This window comes from Xiphophorus hellerii, chromosome 3 (genome assembly GCF_003331165.1).
Source record: "Xiphophorus hellerii strain 12219 chromosome 3, Xiphophorus_hellerii-4.1, whole genome shotgun sequence".
Lineage (NCBI taxonomy): Eukaryota > Metazoa > Chordata > Actinopteri > Cyprinodontiformes > Poeciliidae > Xiphophorus > Xiphophorus hellerii.
The window spans coordinates 32,591,542-32,610,173 of NC_045674.1; the positions used below are offsets into that span (position 1 = coordinate 32,591,542).

At 40.4% G+C, this 18,632-nt stretch overlaps 1 protein-coding gene across 2 annotated transcripts in view; it reads right to left on the minus strand.

Moving 5' to 3' along the window:
- ascc3 (activating signal cointegrator 1 complex subunit 3) overlaps window positions 1-18,632 on the minus strand; it is a 235,171-nt gene that overhangs the window by 58,308 nt on the left and 158,231 nt on the right. Inside the window, exons 16-22 of one of the 2 annotated variants that reach the window (XM_032558087.1) lie at window positions 18,110-18,334; window positions 6,128-6,247; window positions 5,081-5,245; window positions 4,628-4,714; window positions 3,429-3,605; window positions 508-733; window positions 132-286 (exon numbers count right to left, since the gene is read on the minus strand). In XM_032558087.1, coding sequence (XP_032413978.1) covers window positions 132-286; window positions 508-733; window positions 3,429-3,605; window positions 4,628-4,714; window positions 5,081-5,245; window positions 6,128-6,247; window positions 18,110-18,334 — 1,155 coding nt within the window. The other variant, XM_032558088.1, reaches the window with a different exon arrangement.

Sequence of the window (18,632 nt, forward strand, 5' to 3'; positions counted from 1 at the left end):
TTGCACAGCATAACACTGCCACCACCACGTTACTTTGTAGATGCTTTATGGGCAGCTCTAGTTTTTCCACATCAAATGAAGCATGTAGGTCACCTCTAAAAGCTTTCATAGGAATTACTGAATTTAGTCACCTGGTCATTCCAGCGGAAGTCAGGAGTGATGATGAGTCGCACACGTAAAACTGTGCGTGTTATTGGCTGGACGCTCGCCTCCATTGTGAAGGCAGGAATCTGGTGGACGCACTGCTTGACAGTTAATCCAATGTTGACATGGTGCAGCATGTGACCTGAGAAAACCACAACTTATTTACAATACTGAACATGCAGTTTACAATAAGCATTTTTTAAACATACCCAGGCCTCAGTGTTCAACAGCTCATTTAGAATTTACCAGAAAAATATTTCAATGCAATTATCAGTAAAACATTTACAGAAATAGAATTTGATCCTCAGCAGTTTGTTCCATGTCTGATGGATGTAGTTTGTGAAAATGGTATTGTGTTTTTACCAATTTCATCCTTCTTCATTTCCTTAAGTTTGTCCACTGTAAGCCTCTTCTCCTCTAAGCGGTTGAGTATGACATGGCTCAGGTTAGGGAACTGGCGAAGAGGGTGGGAAAAGCCCCACAGCCGCCTGTCGATCACCTTGCAGAGGTTGAGCAGTCGGTAGGTCATGGCAGGCCAGCGCTTCCTCAGAGCAATCTCAAACAAAGCTCTGACAATCCGAGCAGCGTTCTGACAAAGGGAATGATATCAGGAGTAAAATAAGCTAAACCAACAGAACTATATGCACTTCAGGCTACTTTTCCTCTTTTTTTTTAAGCAAGCAACAGATTTAACAGTAAAGCTGACAGCTGGATTACATGTTTGATGTGGGACAGAGGCAGAATGCAGCTGCCGCAGGGTTCAGGATCCTGCACTCACATGATTAATCATGTGCAGTCAGGAGGAGGTCTGGCTTGCTTCAGATATGCAGGTGGCTACAGCTGTACTCTGATGGATTGCTTGAGTAAGTTGGAGAAAGGAGGTCAGATGGTAGAGCTTACTGATAAAGTGCTCAGCTGTGGTCAGCTATGATTGATCTAGTCAGGTGTTAATGTGATCAGATTGTCTGGTGAATGTGCTTGTGAAGGAGGACCAGTGAAAGCTGATGCCTGAAGTCAGGGCAGATCTAACACGTCCTAAAAACCAGCCTGATAATCCTTGTTACACTATGCTGATCTTCAGCCATTTGCTGGTGTCCAAGGCAACCAGAGCAGTAATGCTGCAGATTACAGCTTTAAACCCAGATCTAATATTACTGAACTGTACTTTCGACTTTGTGAAATCCAGCATAAGACACATTCCGAGTCCCTGTGATTTACTGGGATCATTCTGGATGTTTTCTCTATGAAAATGTTTCTTATCCCATTAGGAAGAAAACATTTCAGCTAAGTTTTAGCAGCTGAAACTTAGCTGTTGAAAGTATGTTTAGCTGCAGTACGATTTGTTCACCATCAAAACACCTCTGGGGTATTTACAAAGAACATATACCTGTTCAATTCAGAATACACTATATGATTAAATTTTGTTATAGCTCACATAACACTTTATTTGACGGGTTGTGAATAAGACTGTCATGACCAGTGATGTCAGTAACGCGTTACTGACGTTGGACCACTTTTTTCAGTAACGAGTAATCTAACGCGTTGCTATTTCAAATCCAGTAATCAGACTACAGTTGCTTATCGAAATCACTTTGCGTTACTGTGCGTTACTATTTTCTTTTGCAATTTAATTTAATTTCCTCTACGCGTCTTGGGGAGTGACTACTGTTTTTATGCGGCAGTATCAGCACCGACAGAAACATAAACAATGGAGATGTACATTTTGTTGCTAGAAAAACAGGAACGATTTAGAGTTTCGGTCATCAAGTCCGATTATTATAAGCAGCTTTGGGCTTGTTTTTTTTTGTTGTTTTTTTTTAAGTCGCTTGCAGACTTAATGAGTCGCGGGTTGCGGTTTTTTGGGCTTAGAAAAAAGCAGACATAAACCCCTGAATTTGTCTGTTATCCAGTTAGTTTTAGTCAGACTCATGATCCGTCCCGCTGTGTCTTCGTTAATATCAAGTTAATATATTTGCTGTGAATTACGTTGAGCTTCGCATTGCGCTCCAGAAAACTGCAAACATCGAGACCAATATGAACAGCGCAATAAACGTGAAAACAGCCACGAATGAACGAGTCCATAAAGTTGTGCAACTAAACGCTATTATCATTATTAATATTAAGATAGTGTCACAAATCTGTGCAGCGGGACAACTGAGTTGTGGAGCCGCATGAGGAGCGCTGTGCTCCGACAACAAACGCAGGGCTGTAATGCACAACCTGGACGCTGGGGCTGGGTGTGTGGGTGTGTGTGTGTGGGTGTGTGTGCGTGTGTGTGTGGGTGTGCGAGCGGGGGTGGGGGGGTGGGGGGGATCTAAATCTTATTTATAGTTTTCCAAACAATACTGGAACACACAAAAACACGCACAAATTACAAAAAAAAATTTTTTTTGTACTGTTGTAACCATTAAACAATCTCCCCTTCAGTTCAACCTTATAAGTGGAGACTGGAAAAGTTGAGGAGTATTAAACAAAATTTGTTTGAAACATTTCACAGGTGAACAAGTTGATTGAAATCAGGTGAGTGTCATGACTGGGTATAAAGGGAGATTCCACAAAAGACTCAGTCGTTCACAAACAAGGGAGAGGTTCCCCACTTAGTGAACAATAGGACTATAAACTAGTCCTATTGTTCCTATTGTTAGGCTCTCCACTGGGTCATAGAGTCCATTGGAGACAGCTGGAATGGTTAAAAAGAAACATAAGACACAGGTCTAACAAACTCTAGTGTGGAAACTTGGAGGTAAATTTTATTTATCTCTGAAATAAAATTCTCATGGCGTACCAGCAAAGGGAAGAGAAACTTTCCTTGTTTCTGTTGGCATCTGACAATGTGAGAAAGTGTGGAGAAAGTGTGATGGCACTAGAGTGTTTAAGGTGAGTTTGGAGCACGTAAAAAAGTTTACAAAGTCCTGTAGTCCAGGTTCTGCTGTACAAATAGATCTGTTACTATATTATTTTATAGTTTGTGCTTTGCCTCTCTGTGAGAAACTATAACATTCCTTAAGTTTGTTTTATATCTGGATGGACTGAACCAGTTTGTGTCTCCTGGACACATGATAGTTGCCTAGAATGCTGTCCATCCCAGGACACTCTTATAAATCTCAATAAAAACAATGGTGCCTTATAAAATAACCTTTATTGAAACTGTGGTGTTAATTTTTTAATAGAAGTAAGCTATGTAACTGGGAAAGTTGAGGAATATAAAAAAAAAACTTGTTTGGAACATTTCACAGGTGAACAAGTTGACTGAAAACCAGAGAGTGTCATGATTTTATCCTTACCTGTGCCACATATGACAGGTCTGAGATGAGTGAGAAGCTATCAACTTCTCCCCGTCCGATGTAAGTCTGCAGCAAAATGTTAACTTTGCCATAACCGTTCTCCACGCCGCCCGCTGCAGAGAGGATGCAATGGTTTTGCAGCAACTGATCCAGCTCCTCCAGCTCCTCATCACGGACCTACCAACAGACACTGCATTAGTGGTGCTGACATCTAGCGGGTTGAAATGAGTCCCAGACAGATGGTCTAATGTAGTAAAGGTTTACATACATAAAAACAGGTAAAAATTTTGGTATCATGTGCAAACTTCATCTTCAAACAACGCACAAACAGGGCTGCATAGCAAAATGAGGAGAATCGAAGGCACACTAAATGTAGCATGTAAATGTACTGTAGCATCCATGACTTCATGGAATGCAAAGCATATGCTGATCATCAGAAAGTGCAAAATACTGGGAAATGAATGACTTATAACCTGAAATGTGATTTCCTAAACCTGAACCAGATTGCTAGATCTGTTTTTGCATTTATATTTAACACTTTTGAAAAGTAGGTGTAAGCAGTCACGCAGTAATGTCTGCGGTCACTGAGGAGAGCAGGAGGCATAGATACAATGACATGTCATTGCTTATCAAAAATTTAATCATGTAAAGAATATGATTAAAAATAATAATTAAAAAAAATCCTCCAGCAATGCCTATCTTGAGCAGCAGGATTACCAAAAAATTCCAGCACACCACCTTCACTTTATGGCAGCACACCGTTATGTCTTGAGGCTCTGCATCTATAAAGTCCAGAAAAGGTGATGCAAATTATATTTTATCTGCTGCTAGATCCACAAATTGTCTGGGCAGAAAATGTTGTCTTGAGGCAGATTAATGCAGCCATGCAATATTTATGCAATTAAACCAAAATAAAACAAAACATAAATATTGGATTGCTGGACCACATTAAACCTTTAGAAAACCTGAACATGAACAGCCACCAAAGACCAAAAAATATAAAATAAATAATAAGTAAATGTCCTGTGCACAAGATTTCCCCCTGCCTCCTGTACTGGCTCATATAAAGCATAATCATGTTTTATAAAAATATTATTGGCTTATCTTGGTTTGCGATTTTTGGGTCAAGTCAGTAATACCCCTTATTTCCAAATTATCACATAAAGATGAACAGACAGTTCAGCATCAGATCCTCCTACCTTCAACTGATCAAACTCTTCTGCCTTGGACACAATACTGAGGATGTCTGCTTCAGTCTTCTGTGAGTTAAAAAGTTCGTTGAATGTCTTCATGCATAAAGAAAGTGGAAATGTAAGTTAGAGGAGTTACATCTGGTCTTTCAGGATGTATATTAAATTTAGGATCAAAGAAGCTGGCAGTAATTTCAGTTTGATGCATCAGCTTTCCACAGTAAACCTAAACCTTTGAATAGTGGCAAGTGGAACATTGATCAACATATTTGATGTGTAGTTGCTTGATGATTTAATCTTTTACCCCTTTCTGGCAAAATGTCATGATTTTTGCTTGTTTCATAATTCATATATGTGATGCTTTTATGATGTAAAGCACTTTGAACTGCCTTGTTGCTGAAATGTGGTATACAAATAAACTTGACTTGACTAAACATTAAAAAGACACTAAACTGGGTCTACCTCAATGGTATTATATCTGATATAGAAGTGGCTGGCTGTCCTGCCCAGGTCTGTAGAGGCAAAGTAGCAGGTGCGTTCATCAAAGCGGATCATCCTGGCCTTGTCCAACTTCCGGCCAGACTCCACCACAAGCTCCTTCCTGTGCAGCTCCAAAGCTGGATCCATCTGAGGTACAAATGCATTTCTTGTCTGGTTATGTACGACTGAAATAATATTTGCAATTACTAACATTCAGTGAATGCTTTGCTCCTTTTTATATTTCCATTTTGCTTTAAGTAACAATAACCATTTAGAGGGATCCTGAGACAAATTGTATCTTCATCAGCCGTTATATTTTGAACAACTTTACAGCTAACTTAGCAGGGAATAGAGTTTTGATTTATGGCCCAAGTCCAACCCAGCCAGAATTATTTACTAGATGGTAGATCCGAGTTGGGCTTCGGTGGTGGGTTTAATAAAGCCTGCAATATCAAAGAGAAAAACAAATGAGAATGTTATAGAGTTGTATAAAGTTACTGTAATCTACGTATTATTGTGTAAAAACAAGAATTAGATGGATTTAACCAGATGAGGAAATAACAGGTCCACACTGCATGTGCACGAAGCTCTGCTTGAGCAGCAGTGGAGATAGGATCCTATCAATAACACATCCCAGAAGATTTACATGGCTCACCTTGCGGTTATAAAAAGTGACAAGATGGAGCTGGAAGATGATAAGCAAAAGCTTAAAACAGCAGGAGTTACACTGTTTACTTAAATTGTGGTCTTAAAACAAAATCAGTAAATTTGTAATTAAAATAATATGTCGAGTTTACTTTAAGCTCAGGCCTAAATTTAAGTCAGTTGGGTTGGATCGGGCTCAGACACAATGCCTACAGACTCAAGCTGGGTCTGGTTGGATAATTTAGATATGACCTAAACGCTAGCAGGGAGCTGTTCAAACTGACAAAAATATGTTTCTGCTGCCGGCTTCATCTTCTGTACATTAAAAGTAATAAATAATCCTGGGAGGCCTTTGCCAAGAGGAGCAACAAAGGCTTCACCAACCTGAAAGGCTTTGTGGTTGATGCCATACACCAGTGGGTTGGCCCTCATTCGGACATACAGATATGTGTAACTGAGCCACTTCACAGCCTCCTCCACATTGGTCACAGTTCCCAGAGCGATCTGCAGGAAAGAGGAAAATCACAGACTCACATCCCCTCTGTCATTTTCAGTGGTCTCTGTCGCCATCCTCTGGATGGTTAATGAAAACGCAGTCATAAACATTCAATTCCTTTTATTGTTATTCCATGTAGATTCCATGAGGTTGCATTGTTAGCTTCAACAGACAATGCAACAGTTGCACTATAATGTGAGCAACACATTTTACTACAAAATGGCAAATTGTTACTTTATCACCATGGGGGAACAATTATTTGATATACTGCCAATTTTGCAGGTTTTTCCACTTGCAATGTATTTAGAAGACTATAATAATTATCATATGTACTCTTGATGGAGTACCTTAGTAATTAATTTGATACGCTATCAACCAGTAAGAATCCCGGCTCTTACAGGCCTGCTAGTTTTTCTTTATGAATCAATCAATAAATCAATAGATCAAGTTTATTTGTGTAGCACATTTCAACAACAAAGCAGTTCAAAGTGCTTTACATCATAAAAACACACACAAAAATACAAAGTTGTAGAACACACAGTCAACAATTGTCAGGGCCGTCATCAACGATGCCGTAGTGCAGGGGTGTCAAACTCAAATACACAGTGGGCCAAAATTTTAAATTGAACAAAGCCGCGGGCCAAGGTTGAACAAATGAATCTTTTAATATGGACCCAAACAAGTTTTGATTTAACAATAAATATTGAACAAGCAAGGCTTATATAACTTAAAAGTGCAGGCGTGCAAAATTGAGTTGCTAAAAATAATAAAACATATAAATGGCATATTAAATAAAATTTAAATAAAAATTTAATGCCTCCTTTCTGAGGTAAACGCCAAAATTAGCTTCGTACACAGGCTAATAAATTTGAAAATAAAATAACATAACAACTATGAATAAATCATTAAATAAACTATGAATAAACCATTCAGGCCTTGGAGTAACAAGGAAAGGTGCATAGAAAACTTATTTATTGCTCATTTTGCGACACACTGATCTACTCTGATGTGGCCAAGCCAGATACCTGGCATCTTTTCTTGGATGCCAGTTCATCAATGTCGGGGCTCAGAGTTTGAGCTGAGGAAACCTTCATTATCGAACAAAGATGTTCGTCAGTCAGACGTCTCCTGTGAGACGTTTTCGTCATCTTCACTGAGGAGAAAAGTTGCTCACATACATATGTAAACAGATATTCTGTCTCCCAGCTGTCCAGAAAAGTTCTATTTTCTGTCTTTCTTTTCGCCATTTTTTGGTAGGGTAACACAGTGACAGCTGTAGTTTGAGGTCGCAGTGTGGTTTGGGGGAGAGGCACGGGGATTCGGGGTGCGCCGGGGCTTTCAACCCAAAAAGTGCGCAAGAAGACGGATCACCACCTTCCTAATACATCCATGTCCGCTACCATAAGTGCTACTGACACAGAGGAGGAGGCGTGTCTGCCTCTGTCCTGATTGACGCGCCAAAAAACAGCAGAGCATTATGGGATTTGTAGTATACGCGGTGAATGCGGCGTCACAGCGTTGCCACTGTATAATACCGGCGGGCCAGCTCTAATATTAATTTGAAATTGCCTCGCGGGCCAAATATAATTACACTGCGGGCCAAATTTGGCCCACGGGCCAGAGTTTGACCCCTATGCCGTAGTGGAATAGGTCAGGGACATCAAATTCCTGGGGATACAGGTCACTGACACGTTGACCTGGTCCCTCCAAACCTCTGGCCTGGTGAAGAAAGCTCAGCAACGTTTGCACTTTTTACGTCGGATGAGAAGAGCACACCTCCCCGCTCCCATCCTCACGACTTTCTATAGAGGGACAGTAGAGAATATACTGACCAGCAGTATCTCTGTCTGGTTTGGAGCATCTAATACCTCTGACTGGCAACGTGTGGAGGGAGTGGTGAGGACAGCTGAGAAAATCATCCTTCCTTCCTTCCTTCCATCCTTGACAGCGCTCACAGGCGCTGCCTGTCCAGGGTTCGGGCGATTATAAAAGATCCCTTCCACCTTCACCATGGTTTGTTCTCCCTGCTGTCCTATGTGAAAAGCTTCAGCAGCTTCAAAAGCAGAACAACTAGATTCCATAACAGCTTCCTTGTGCCATAAGACTACTACACTGCCATCAGGGGCACCACCAGGAATCTTGGGCCCCATGACAAAAATTAAATTGGGGCCCCTCCTGCCTGTTATAATTTCTTCAGTCTTTTTACATGCAACACTCTGCATACAGTATGCAAGTAGGTTGCTTACATTTTTTCTATTAGTTTTAGCTTACTGAAATGTCTCTCAACACGAGCAACAGTCATAGACAATGTGCAAAATATACATGAACCAATCCAGACTCCTCAAAAAATGCTATATACAGTACAGACCAAAAGTTTGGACACACTTTCTCATTGAATTCAATGAGTAGGTGTGTCAGTTCAGACCAAAAGTTTGGACACACAGTTGTGTCCAAACTTTTGGTCTGTACTGTAGTTGCATTTTATTCAAGCTGCAGGATATAAATTTAACAAAAATATGTTTTCTTCATATTTGTTAAAGCCATGTTGTGACAGTTTGCTATGAGACAGATAATCTGTGAAAACAATCAATCTCCTCCACTCCTCCCTGAGCTGCTGTCTAAAGAAATGTGCCGTTTTGACCAAAAACAACCAATCAGAACCAGGAGAGCAGTCTTAGTACTGTCAATCAACCTCATTCACTTATCGCTAAATATGCTTACGGTGGAGAAACAACTTATCGTTACGAAACTTATCCCTAGTTACAACATAGCACAGACCAAGAGGATGAAGCAGCCACATGAGATTGTGATTGACATCAAAACCATAATGACATAAAACCCTCCTCTTGCCTCTGATTGGTTATTTCTAGATAACACTGGGAGAAAGCAAAGGAAAGAGATTTTTCACAGATTATCTCTCATGCCATACTGTCACAACATAATGACGGTTTTAAAAATATGTAAAAAAAAAAAATTTCATAATGGTTACATACTGCAGCTTTAATTTCACTTAGGAGAGGGCGGGTCAGGAGGGACGGGGATTAGAGCTGCTGCTGACTGACTCATCTGTTAAGTGTGGTAAAAGGCACAGGGACAAGTTAAATATATAAATATCTTGGTCATTTTTTCCTTCATTCATTGAATGCTAGTGAAATGGAGGCAAACAGTAGTCTGTAGCTAATCTAACCGTGCTAAATGGTTGATAATCTCACAGTCTACCCACCTCTCGGAGAACTGGGCTATAAATTGACACCATCTCTATTTTTTTTTAAACCTAACATTATTATTTTTCTTAGCAGCATAGAAACTGCCACAGTCGTTCTTGTCTTCTGCTGACTGCTGCTGAACACCGTCACCGTTAAGCCTCCAAGAAGGAACGAACCATTTCAGGCAGATCCAGGGTGGTGGTGACATTTGATTTTTACTGCTAAAATCAATTTTAGAAAACACAATATGATTAACTTTGTAATTGAGGGCCCCAATTTTTTTAATTTCTATGAACAAAATAAATAAATTAAAAAAATTTTAAAAAATGTGGGGGGCCCCCTGTCAGTCAGGTGCCCTTGGAATTGTCCTAATCCCCCCGCCCCCATTGCTGGGTTTCAGACACGTGACCCGGTTGACGCATGAAATTCAGATGGAGGTCCGGAAGTGGATTTCTCCGGTTCAAAACAGAGCAAAATGGAGTAGCTAATGCCATTAGCGGGAACAGACGAGGCATCTCAAAAAAATACAAGTATATTTAGGATATGATCCGTATTATCTCGGTAAAAAAGATTTCTCTTATAATCTTGAGGATTTACCCGGTGTCGAGGCGATCCACATAACTAAATATCTGGAGCTGGAGACCTCATATGAGCCAGAAGAAAGTATGACAAACCCTGGAGAATGCAATCATTTAGTTTTAGGTTGGGTCAAGCATTTAGGATCAAAAGAAGCGTTAGTGAGTTGTGCTATTTTAAGTAATTAGTCTATGATAACAATGCTATCACTAACAACGAACTAACCCATGTTATTTCTATGAGCTTAGCTCTCCTGCTGGGTTTCCCCCAGTGTATTATAGGCCTGGCGGCCTGCCATGCTTTACTAGCCCTGCCACCAGGCTAAAAAAAAAAAAAAAAAAAAAATTTTTTTTTTTTTTTTTTTAAAGTCAGATCGAAAGCGTCTTTATTGCTCTGAGCATTTCACTGGCAGAGCAGATTTATTCCTAAATTCCTAAAAGATATGTTTATAGAAGATAGGTTTATAGTTTATGCATTTAAAGCCGGACCAGCCACACTGCTGGCACCTCTGCGCGTTACCTCGTGAGCTGCAGCAGCTGGAAGTGACCAACTACCTTCGGTTTAAATAAGGTTTATCTTTCTCACTATTAGAAAGGTTGGAATAACTGTACAGGACACAGACTTTAGGCATTTTGATGCTGGGTCAACAGAAATAAATGGGCTGCATTTACTTACTGCCCTCCATCTGCAGTGCGTGACATCGGTTCTACGCCATCTGAAACCCAGTAATCCACCTTATTCCTGGGAGGTTTACTGTAGAAACTATTATGGGTCTTACTTCCGGCGCCCACCAGAAGTAGCAGTATTTCACTGTAATTTATAGGATTTTTTGCTAATCTATATTCATGAAACAAGTTACATCTCTTTTCGGTTATAATACAATATTTAGTAAAACTTATTTACGGACACACCATCTGCTATCAGAGAGTTGCTCAGTATAGAGGTCGTAATTGTGAGTTTAGTCACAGGGAGTGACAGGAACACGATCGTTAAGTTTTGTAACGGAATGACCGTGAGTTAGCAGAGCTGCTATCAGCTCGTTTCTCTGAAGAATGGGCAGTAATAAAGAAGAGAAAAGCAGAGAAGCTGGTCAGAAGTCTGACCAGCTTTGTGCTGACAGTGTAAAACAACAGAACTACATAATATTAGCTTGGTGTGATGTAAATTTGATTTTTTGTTTGAATGTAAGAAATAAAGTTCATGATCTGAGTCTTTATCATGTTTGGGCCAGCAATAATTTTTTATAAGACAAAATAAATTATGCGGGTTTATTTAGTCCATCAGAACCAGAACCTCGAGGTTCTCTGTTGCAGAATGTCACCGCAAATCAATGGAGAAAAGACCTCTGCTGCCGCGCTTCAGACAGTAATACGGATAATCTCCCCACTGGACTAGAACCGAACCGAATCACACATTAACCTGTTAAAGAGAGCAACTTGCCACTGGAAAGTGTCGTAAGATGCACTTGCGGAGCTCAGGTAACTGTTGTGCTGTTCGTGGCTGTACTACTATAATAATCAGACCAAGTTTAGTTTGTGGCTGCAGCAAGTGTGTTTTGAACGTGCTCCCAAAACAAAAGCGGTAGTTTTCATCGCCTACCGACAGATGAGGAAACAAAAAGAATTTGGCTAAAAATTCTAAACTTTGAGAGAACCCAAAATGCTTTATGTGTGATCATTTCATTGTGTGGACAAAAAGAAAACAGAAGAAAACCCGCATCTGCATCCGAAGCAACTGAGTCAGTGAAGTAGCTACATATGTTAACGCGGGTTATTTGCGGCCATTTCTTCAAGTCGCCATCCCTACCCGCAATTGCTGTAGGTAGCGGTAAAACAATATTACCACATTTAAGCTGAGATAGCTGGTGTTCTGTTGGAAGGATTTTATAGTTAATTGCCATTTATTTGCTTTACTTTTATTTTATAATATCATCCATTTTATTTACCTTTGCATTTACATTTTAATGATGTGCTTTGAGTGTTTTGAAGTGTTTGCAGAAACTCTGGAAGAGGCCTGCTGAGGAGTGAAAAAGGAGGATACCATGAACGAGACATTCCGGAGTTGATTGCCCAGAGGAACTGCAAACCTATACTCTTATCTTATGAAATATGCTTTTGAAGATTGTATGAATGAGTTGTGTTCATGTGAGTGTGCAGCTGTTTTCTGCTCCCCCTCCCTTCAGGGCTGCACACTGTCATGTAACTAGGGTGTTCCTAATTCTAATAAAAGCAGGATAAGGCTCAGTTGAAGCTTCAGAGCATAGGCCGAAATCTGTTACTGGGTTTCAGCTGTGTTCTCCCTGCAGGTAAAACTTAAGTTCTGACTCTTGTCTCTTCTTTGTGTCTGTGTTCAGGTAATTTAAACCCAACATGTACCCACATATTTTATAGCCTAAAACATCCGACGAAAGCCGGTTAGCGAGTTGCTAACATGTAAACAATTGGCGGTTCCGGTTTGCGCTGGAAGTCGCGCCCATAAATCGTGCAAAACCTCACGGGGGATAGGAATTAGGTGGATACGGTGCCCCTGAGTTTTGTCCCTTTAAAGTCAATGTTGTAGGTGTGTGAGCCAATTAAAGCCCATTGCTGTAACCGTGCTGCAGCCATGGTAGGAACACCTTTCTGAGGGTTAAAGATGGGCACTAGTGGAGGGTGGTCTGTGACCAGGGTGAAGTGTATTCCATATAAATATTGATTGAACTTCTTTACTCCCCACACCAGACTTTAGTGCTTCTCTGTCTATCTGCGCATAGTAATGCACGGCTGCATTTAGGGACCTTGAAGCAAAAGCGATTGGTCATTCCACTCCATCAGGCATTTTGTAAGATGGAGACCTATGGAGACTCATCACTTGGAAGACGAAGGGGAAGATTTGGGTCAAAGTGTGTTAACACCTCCTCTAATGCATTGAGATGATTAACACTATTAAATGTCTCTTCACAGTCTTTTGTGCAGTTCCATTTGACATTGTGTTGCAGTAGCATATGTAGCGGGTGCAGAATTATTGACAGGTTTGGTAGAAACTTGTGACATTAAGCCCAAGTAGCTCAGTAACATTTTTAGGCTCTGGTGCATTCAAGGCTGCTTCAACTTTGTCGTTGGTTTTGTGGAGACCATGCCTGTCAATCTGATGTCCACAATACTCAATGGCATCTTTGAAGAACTCACATTTGTTTTTGTTTGCTCTCAAGTCCATACTTTTCTATCCTGGCCAGGACTGCTACTAGGTTAGCTAAATAGGTTTCCTCATCGACACCTGTGACGATAATGTCATCCAGAAAACATTGTGTGTCTGGAATGCCCTGCAGAACCTGACCCATGGCATGTTGCCATACTGCTGGAGCAATGACGATACCAAATACCAGTCGGTTGTACTGGAATAGGCCTTTGTGAGTATTTATAACTAGATATTTCTTGGATGTCTCTTCTACTTCCATCTGTAGATAAGTTTGGCAAGGTCGATTTTTGAAAAGTGCTTGCCACCTTCCACTGCTGTGAATATATTTTCTACCCGCGGAAGTGGATACTGATTTACGCAGAATACTGGGTTCACTGAAACCTTACCAGCACCACAGATTCTCACACTGCCACCTGTCTTCTTGCTCACTGACACTATTTGTGTAGCCCAGTCTGACCATTCCACTTCGGTGAGCATTCCTTGCTCTTCCAAGCATTGCAGCTCTGCTTCGACTTTGGGCCGTACAGCATGGTACAGGATGTGCCTTGTGAAATTTGGGTTTTGCGTTGTCTTCCAATATTATCTGTGCTTTAATATTTTTTAGAGTGCCAATTCCTTCTTTGAACACCGGGGCATGCTACAGTAGTCGACCTAAAGTTTTAATATTCTCAGTTTTTTTGTTAAAAAAACCATGTTTTTTTTTTGTTAAGACCCCATGGTTTTTTTAACAAAAAAACTGAGAAAATTAAAACTTTAGGTCGACTACTGTAGTAGTGTTCAAGTAGGAGCAGAGTTGAGATAGCTCTGGAGTCTATCTCCAAATAGATAGACTCCACAGCTATGGTGGGTCAAGCCTCTTTTCGGGGCTTGACCCACGAAAAGAGGAACAAGTTATTCTTAGCCTCCAGTACTGAAGTCAAGCCAATATGAAGATGCAGACAGAAGATCAGCAGAGGACCGCACCCTGGAACCATGGGGAGGTGAAGACGCCGCACTGCTAGAAGGGGGACAAGACCTATCAGCCCTCAACCCTGGTTCCTGATTCGACTGCCGCTTTGAGCTCAACCCAAGGATCTCAAGGCTGCTGCAACAGACATGGTGAATGAACAAAGATCACAGTGATGAAGAACTGAGTCATCGGAGGACAACAACCAGTTCTACTTTGCTTCTATTCAGAAGAGGATTTTGCCATACAAAGACAAGACTCTAGCCAAGGACATCAAAACCTTCTGTTGCCGAGATCATCCACCATCTGGGTATGAGTTGAAGTACATCCTAAAGCTTTGCTCAGTTAATTAGTGACACAGTATAGGGAAAGGTGATAGGAAAGAGTGAACGTGATTTTAATATTTTTATGCTAAATCTGTAATCCTAATTAATCAAATCTGTTGTAATTTGCCCTTGCTAAAGCTTGCTAAACAAAGATTCATTAAAATTCTAATAAGATTTGTGGACAGTCAAATTAATCGAGTCAATTACTGAGACTGGTTCTTCTAATGAATGTGAAGCCCATGTGCTTGATTCTAGAAATGTGGTAGCTTCAGACGTTTCTTTAGCGTTTATAAAAAATAATCACCTTGGGGTTTATGTTGAGCTATTAAAATTGTCTAGTCTGTAGCAAGTGCTCGTTGTTGATAGAGAGAGAGCTACCATTAACAAGAGTGGTTTCTGGAGTTATGCGGTTGCAGGGCTGCTCAGCTGATTGCTTAATTAACTGAAAAGGTCATAACTCTTGGATGTGAAGGTAGTTAAAAGGCTAGACAAGTTTCTCTCGACACCAGAATAGATTGTCTCCCCTGAACCTGTCTTAGAGTAAGACTCGAGGGCTTTAGAGATTTTCCGGACCTGTTAGACGGAGAGCTGGTCAGTAGTCAGTCCATGAGTTGTGAGATTTGGGGTGGGGCTGGCTATTGCGCAATAACAAGTGGAATAGATAAAAGAAGCTCAAGGTAGTGAAAATTAGGTTTAATTGCCCTTTAGCCATTTCCCAAATCAGAAGCTGCAATCGGAATCAAAGTTCAGCTTCGTTCCAGATGGTCAGTTAGGAACGCTGCCACATCTAGAGGATCAGACTAATATTTCCTTCTGTCCAGTCCCATTCTGTTTATTATCCTGCTCAGAGTGTGCATACTATTAATGGTTTCAACCACAATGCAAAGCAGCATCAGTATCTCTCCATGTTTTAGACCAAGCATAGGAAAACTTGACCAACTCCTGTTAACCACTGTACTGGCCTTCTTTATGCCTACACGAAAAGCACACTACCGCCACCTCCTGGACATGAAATAATCACGTTTATACGAGATAAGCATCAAGTTTGGACACTATAACCACCATGTTTATACAATATAATTATTACATTTGTACAATATAATTGTCATGTATGTACAATATAACCTTGACGTTATAACATGATAGCACTCGAAAATGCATTTTTCTCCGTGATAGCAATATGCTTCCATAGGGATGGGCTACAGGAAAATAGCCAAGCAGCTTGGTGAGAAGCTGGAAGATCTCACCTCATGGGATATCAATGGTCATGAGGTAGGTGAGGAATCACGCCTGAACTACACAGCCAGATCTGGTTAATGACCTGAAAAGAGCTGAGTCCACAATCTGAAAGGTTACCATAGTTGCCATGGATTAACATTCTGTCTTGAACGTGCACCTAAGGTCCCCTGCTCAAGCCAGCACATGTCCAGGCCCATCTGAAGCTTATCAGTGACCATCAGGAAGGTCCAGAAGAGAAATGAGAGAAGCTCGTAAGGTCTAAAGAGAAAAATATAAAGCTTTCTGGTCTAAACTCCACTTGCCATTTTTAGGGGAAGTAGAAGAATGAGTACAACCCCAAGAACACCATCCCAGACATGAAGCAGGGAGGTGGACACATCATTCTTTAGGGATGCTTCCATTAAAAGGGAACAGGATGACTGCACCATGTTGAGGGGATGATGGATGGGGGAGTGCATCAAGTGATCTTAACAAACAACTTCCGTCCTTCTCCAGTACTGTTGTTGAGGCTTCTAGCATGACAATGACCCGAAACACACAGCCAGGGCGACTAAGGAGTGGCTCTGTAATAAACATCTCAAGGTCCTGGAGTAGCCTACCCAGTCTCCAGATCTGAACCCAATAGTGAATCTGTGGAGGGAGCTGAAACTCCACGTTTCCTCTAGCAACAGCCCCAAAACCTGAATGATGTGGATAAGATCTGTGTGGTCCAAAATCCCTGCTGCAGTGTGTGCAAACCTTATCAAGAACTAAGGGAAATGCATATTTGTAATTGCACCACACAACAACAGATACTATATCACTGACATCAAATTCATAGGAGCAGTAATAATGAACGTAATAATAATGTGAAAATGAAAAATGCGAATGATACACTTTTATACATTTAAAGGTAATGCAATTCCTCCTTATGTAGACTAAAATGTGTCAGGAAAATATACAATCTGGCAGAAAAAATTTTAGGACATAAGATTAGAAGCCTGATATTTTTGCTATCTTTTTGTTTCGGTTTTGAAACAGCCTAGCTATTAACATCGGTCCAGAAAAATAGCTCTAACACACTAGCACTAACATTTGACTAGATGTCTCTTAACAAATTAAAGCCCAACACACCTTGTGAATGTTTCTGCTTGTCCTGGCAGAATTGATAAGAGCTTTTATAAACAGTTACATTTTTAAACACAGATTGAGTCAGTGAGGCTCAGGTGAGGGCCATTAGAAGCTTGATGTTAACATGATTTGCCCATTTCAAATCCTGGAAGGATGCATGTTTGTTGTTATTATCCAGCAAAAACACCTAACTGTATCCAAGTTTGTAATGATAGGCCAGAACGCAGGAGTTTGCTTTGCCAAAGTGAAGCAGGAGACACAACGGTTGTAACTGATTATAAATGAGGCCTTTAAAGTGCTTCAAAACTTTTGGCCCCAAAGGCCATTCACACAAGCATCTTCGCTAAACATACACATACCTTGTATACATTGAGTCTTGTCTCTGTATACAAGGTGTTATTTATTACCATCCTACTATTTCTAGATAAACATTTGGCATAAAAAAACACATGTAAACAAAAATGGATTTCTTGGAACCACTAGGGGTCTGCTGAATTTAAAAGTGCCTGCTCTGTGTCTTTACATCCACTTTATGCAGCTCAGAATGAAGTTGCGCATTTTGGAGCAGATGCTTCCTTCTTGATTGGCATCTGCTCAATCCACTTATGTAAAACTGACTTCACGTTGTAGTAATGCTGGTGTTGCAATAGTTTTCAGTTCATTGCATTTGTTATCACTGATGGTTCCTGAGTTCCAACAAAACAGTTTTCAGATGCAACAAAAATTGCTTTTGACTAAATAAGACTTCTGAAATTACTTATCTTGATGTCAATGCCATAAAAATGGACTACTCACTATGAGGAAACAGCAAGTCTGACAGGAAAGCACTTGAGAAAACTATCAATTCAACCTAAAAGAGTCAACAAATAATCTTGCCTGACTCTGGTCTTGCTAAGTGGTAATTAACCAAATAGTAGTTTTTGAAATTCATAAAAAATGTATGTTGTATGATAATTCCACCCTGAAAACACAATATTGTTCACCCATTATTCACAAAATTAAGAAAATATCCATACTTTTTATTAATGTGTGTAAACTTTTCACCTGAGCTGAATGTGACAAAGAGTAGTGGATATTTCATTGCAGATTAAGGTGTATTGTTATGCTGTTGTCTTATCTGTGAGTACTCTCCAGCATTAGAAATATGATGAAACTTACTGACACCTTGCTAAAACTTTGCTGAATACAGCAGAGGTGTTCTGAAAAAGTCTGTTCTGTGCACTACTGATTTTCTTTGCTGAAGGTACAGAAACAATGATTCTCTAACTGATGATTTGTCTGCAGACTAACCTCTGCATTCAGGTTGTCAGCGAGGCTGCCCAGGAACTGACTCTCGATGGGATTTTGCTGGGTGAGCAGGGTGAGGTAATGACTCAGCTTGTCATGGGTGGTGATGATGGTGCCCTCTCCGTACTTGTCAAACTGAGGTCGACCCGCTCTGCCAAAAATCTGCATGACATCTAAAATTCCCAGGTCCACAAAGGCACCACGCTTTGCATCGTAGATTTGAGTTCCCTGTTAGACACGAAGAAGTGAAGTTGTCCTAAAGTGTATAAATGAACCTGAGACTAGACTAGATTTACATATTAAACCTATGGAACCAGTTTAAGTCCTTTAATTATTTAGTTCACTGTACAATTTAACATTTCTGTACAGAAATGTAATTCATGAGGAATAAAAAGAAAAGCAGCTTAGGGTATTCAGTAGCCTAAAATTTCAGTTTCATCCAGGCTTGTTCTGAGGGTATACAAACAAGCAACAGATTAGAATTATCTTGACAGATCAGTGACAAAAAATAAATAAAAAGAAAGAA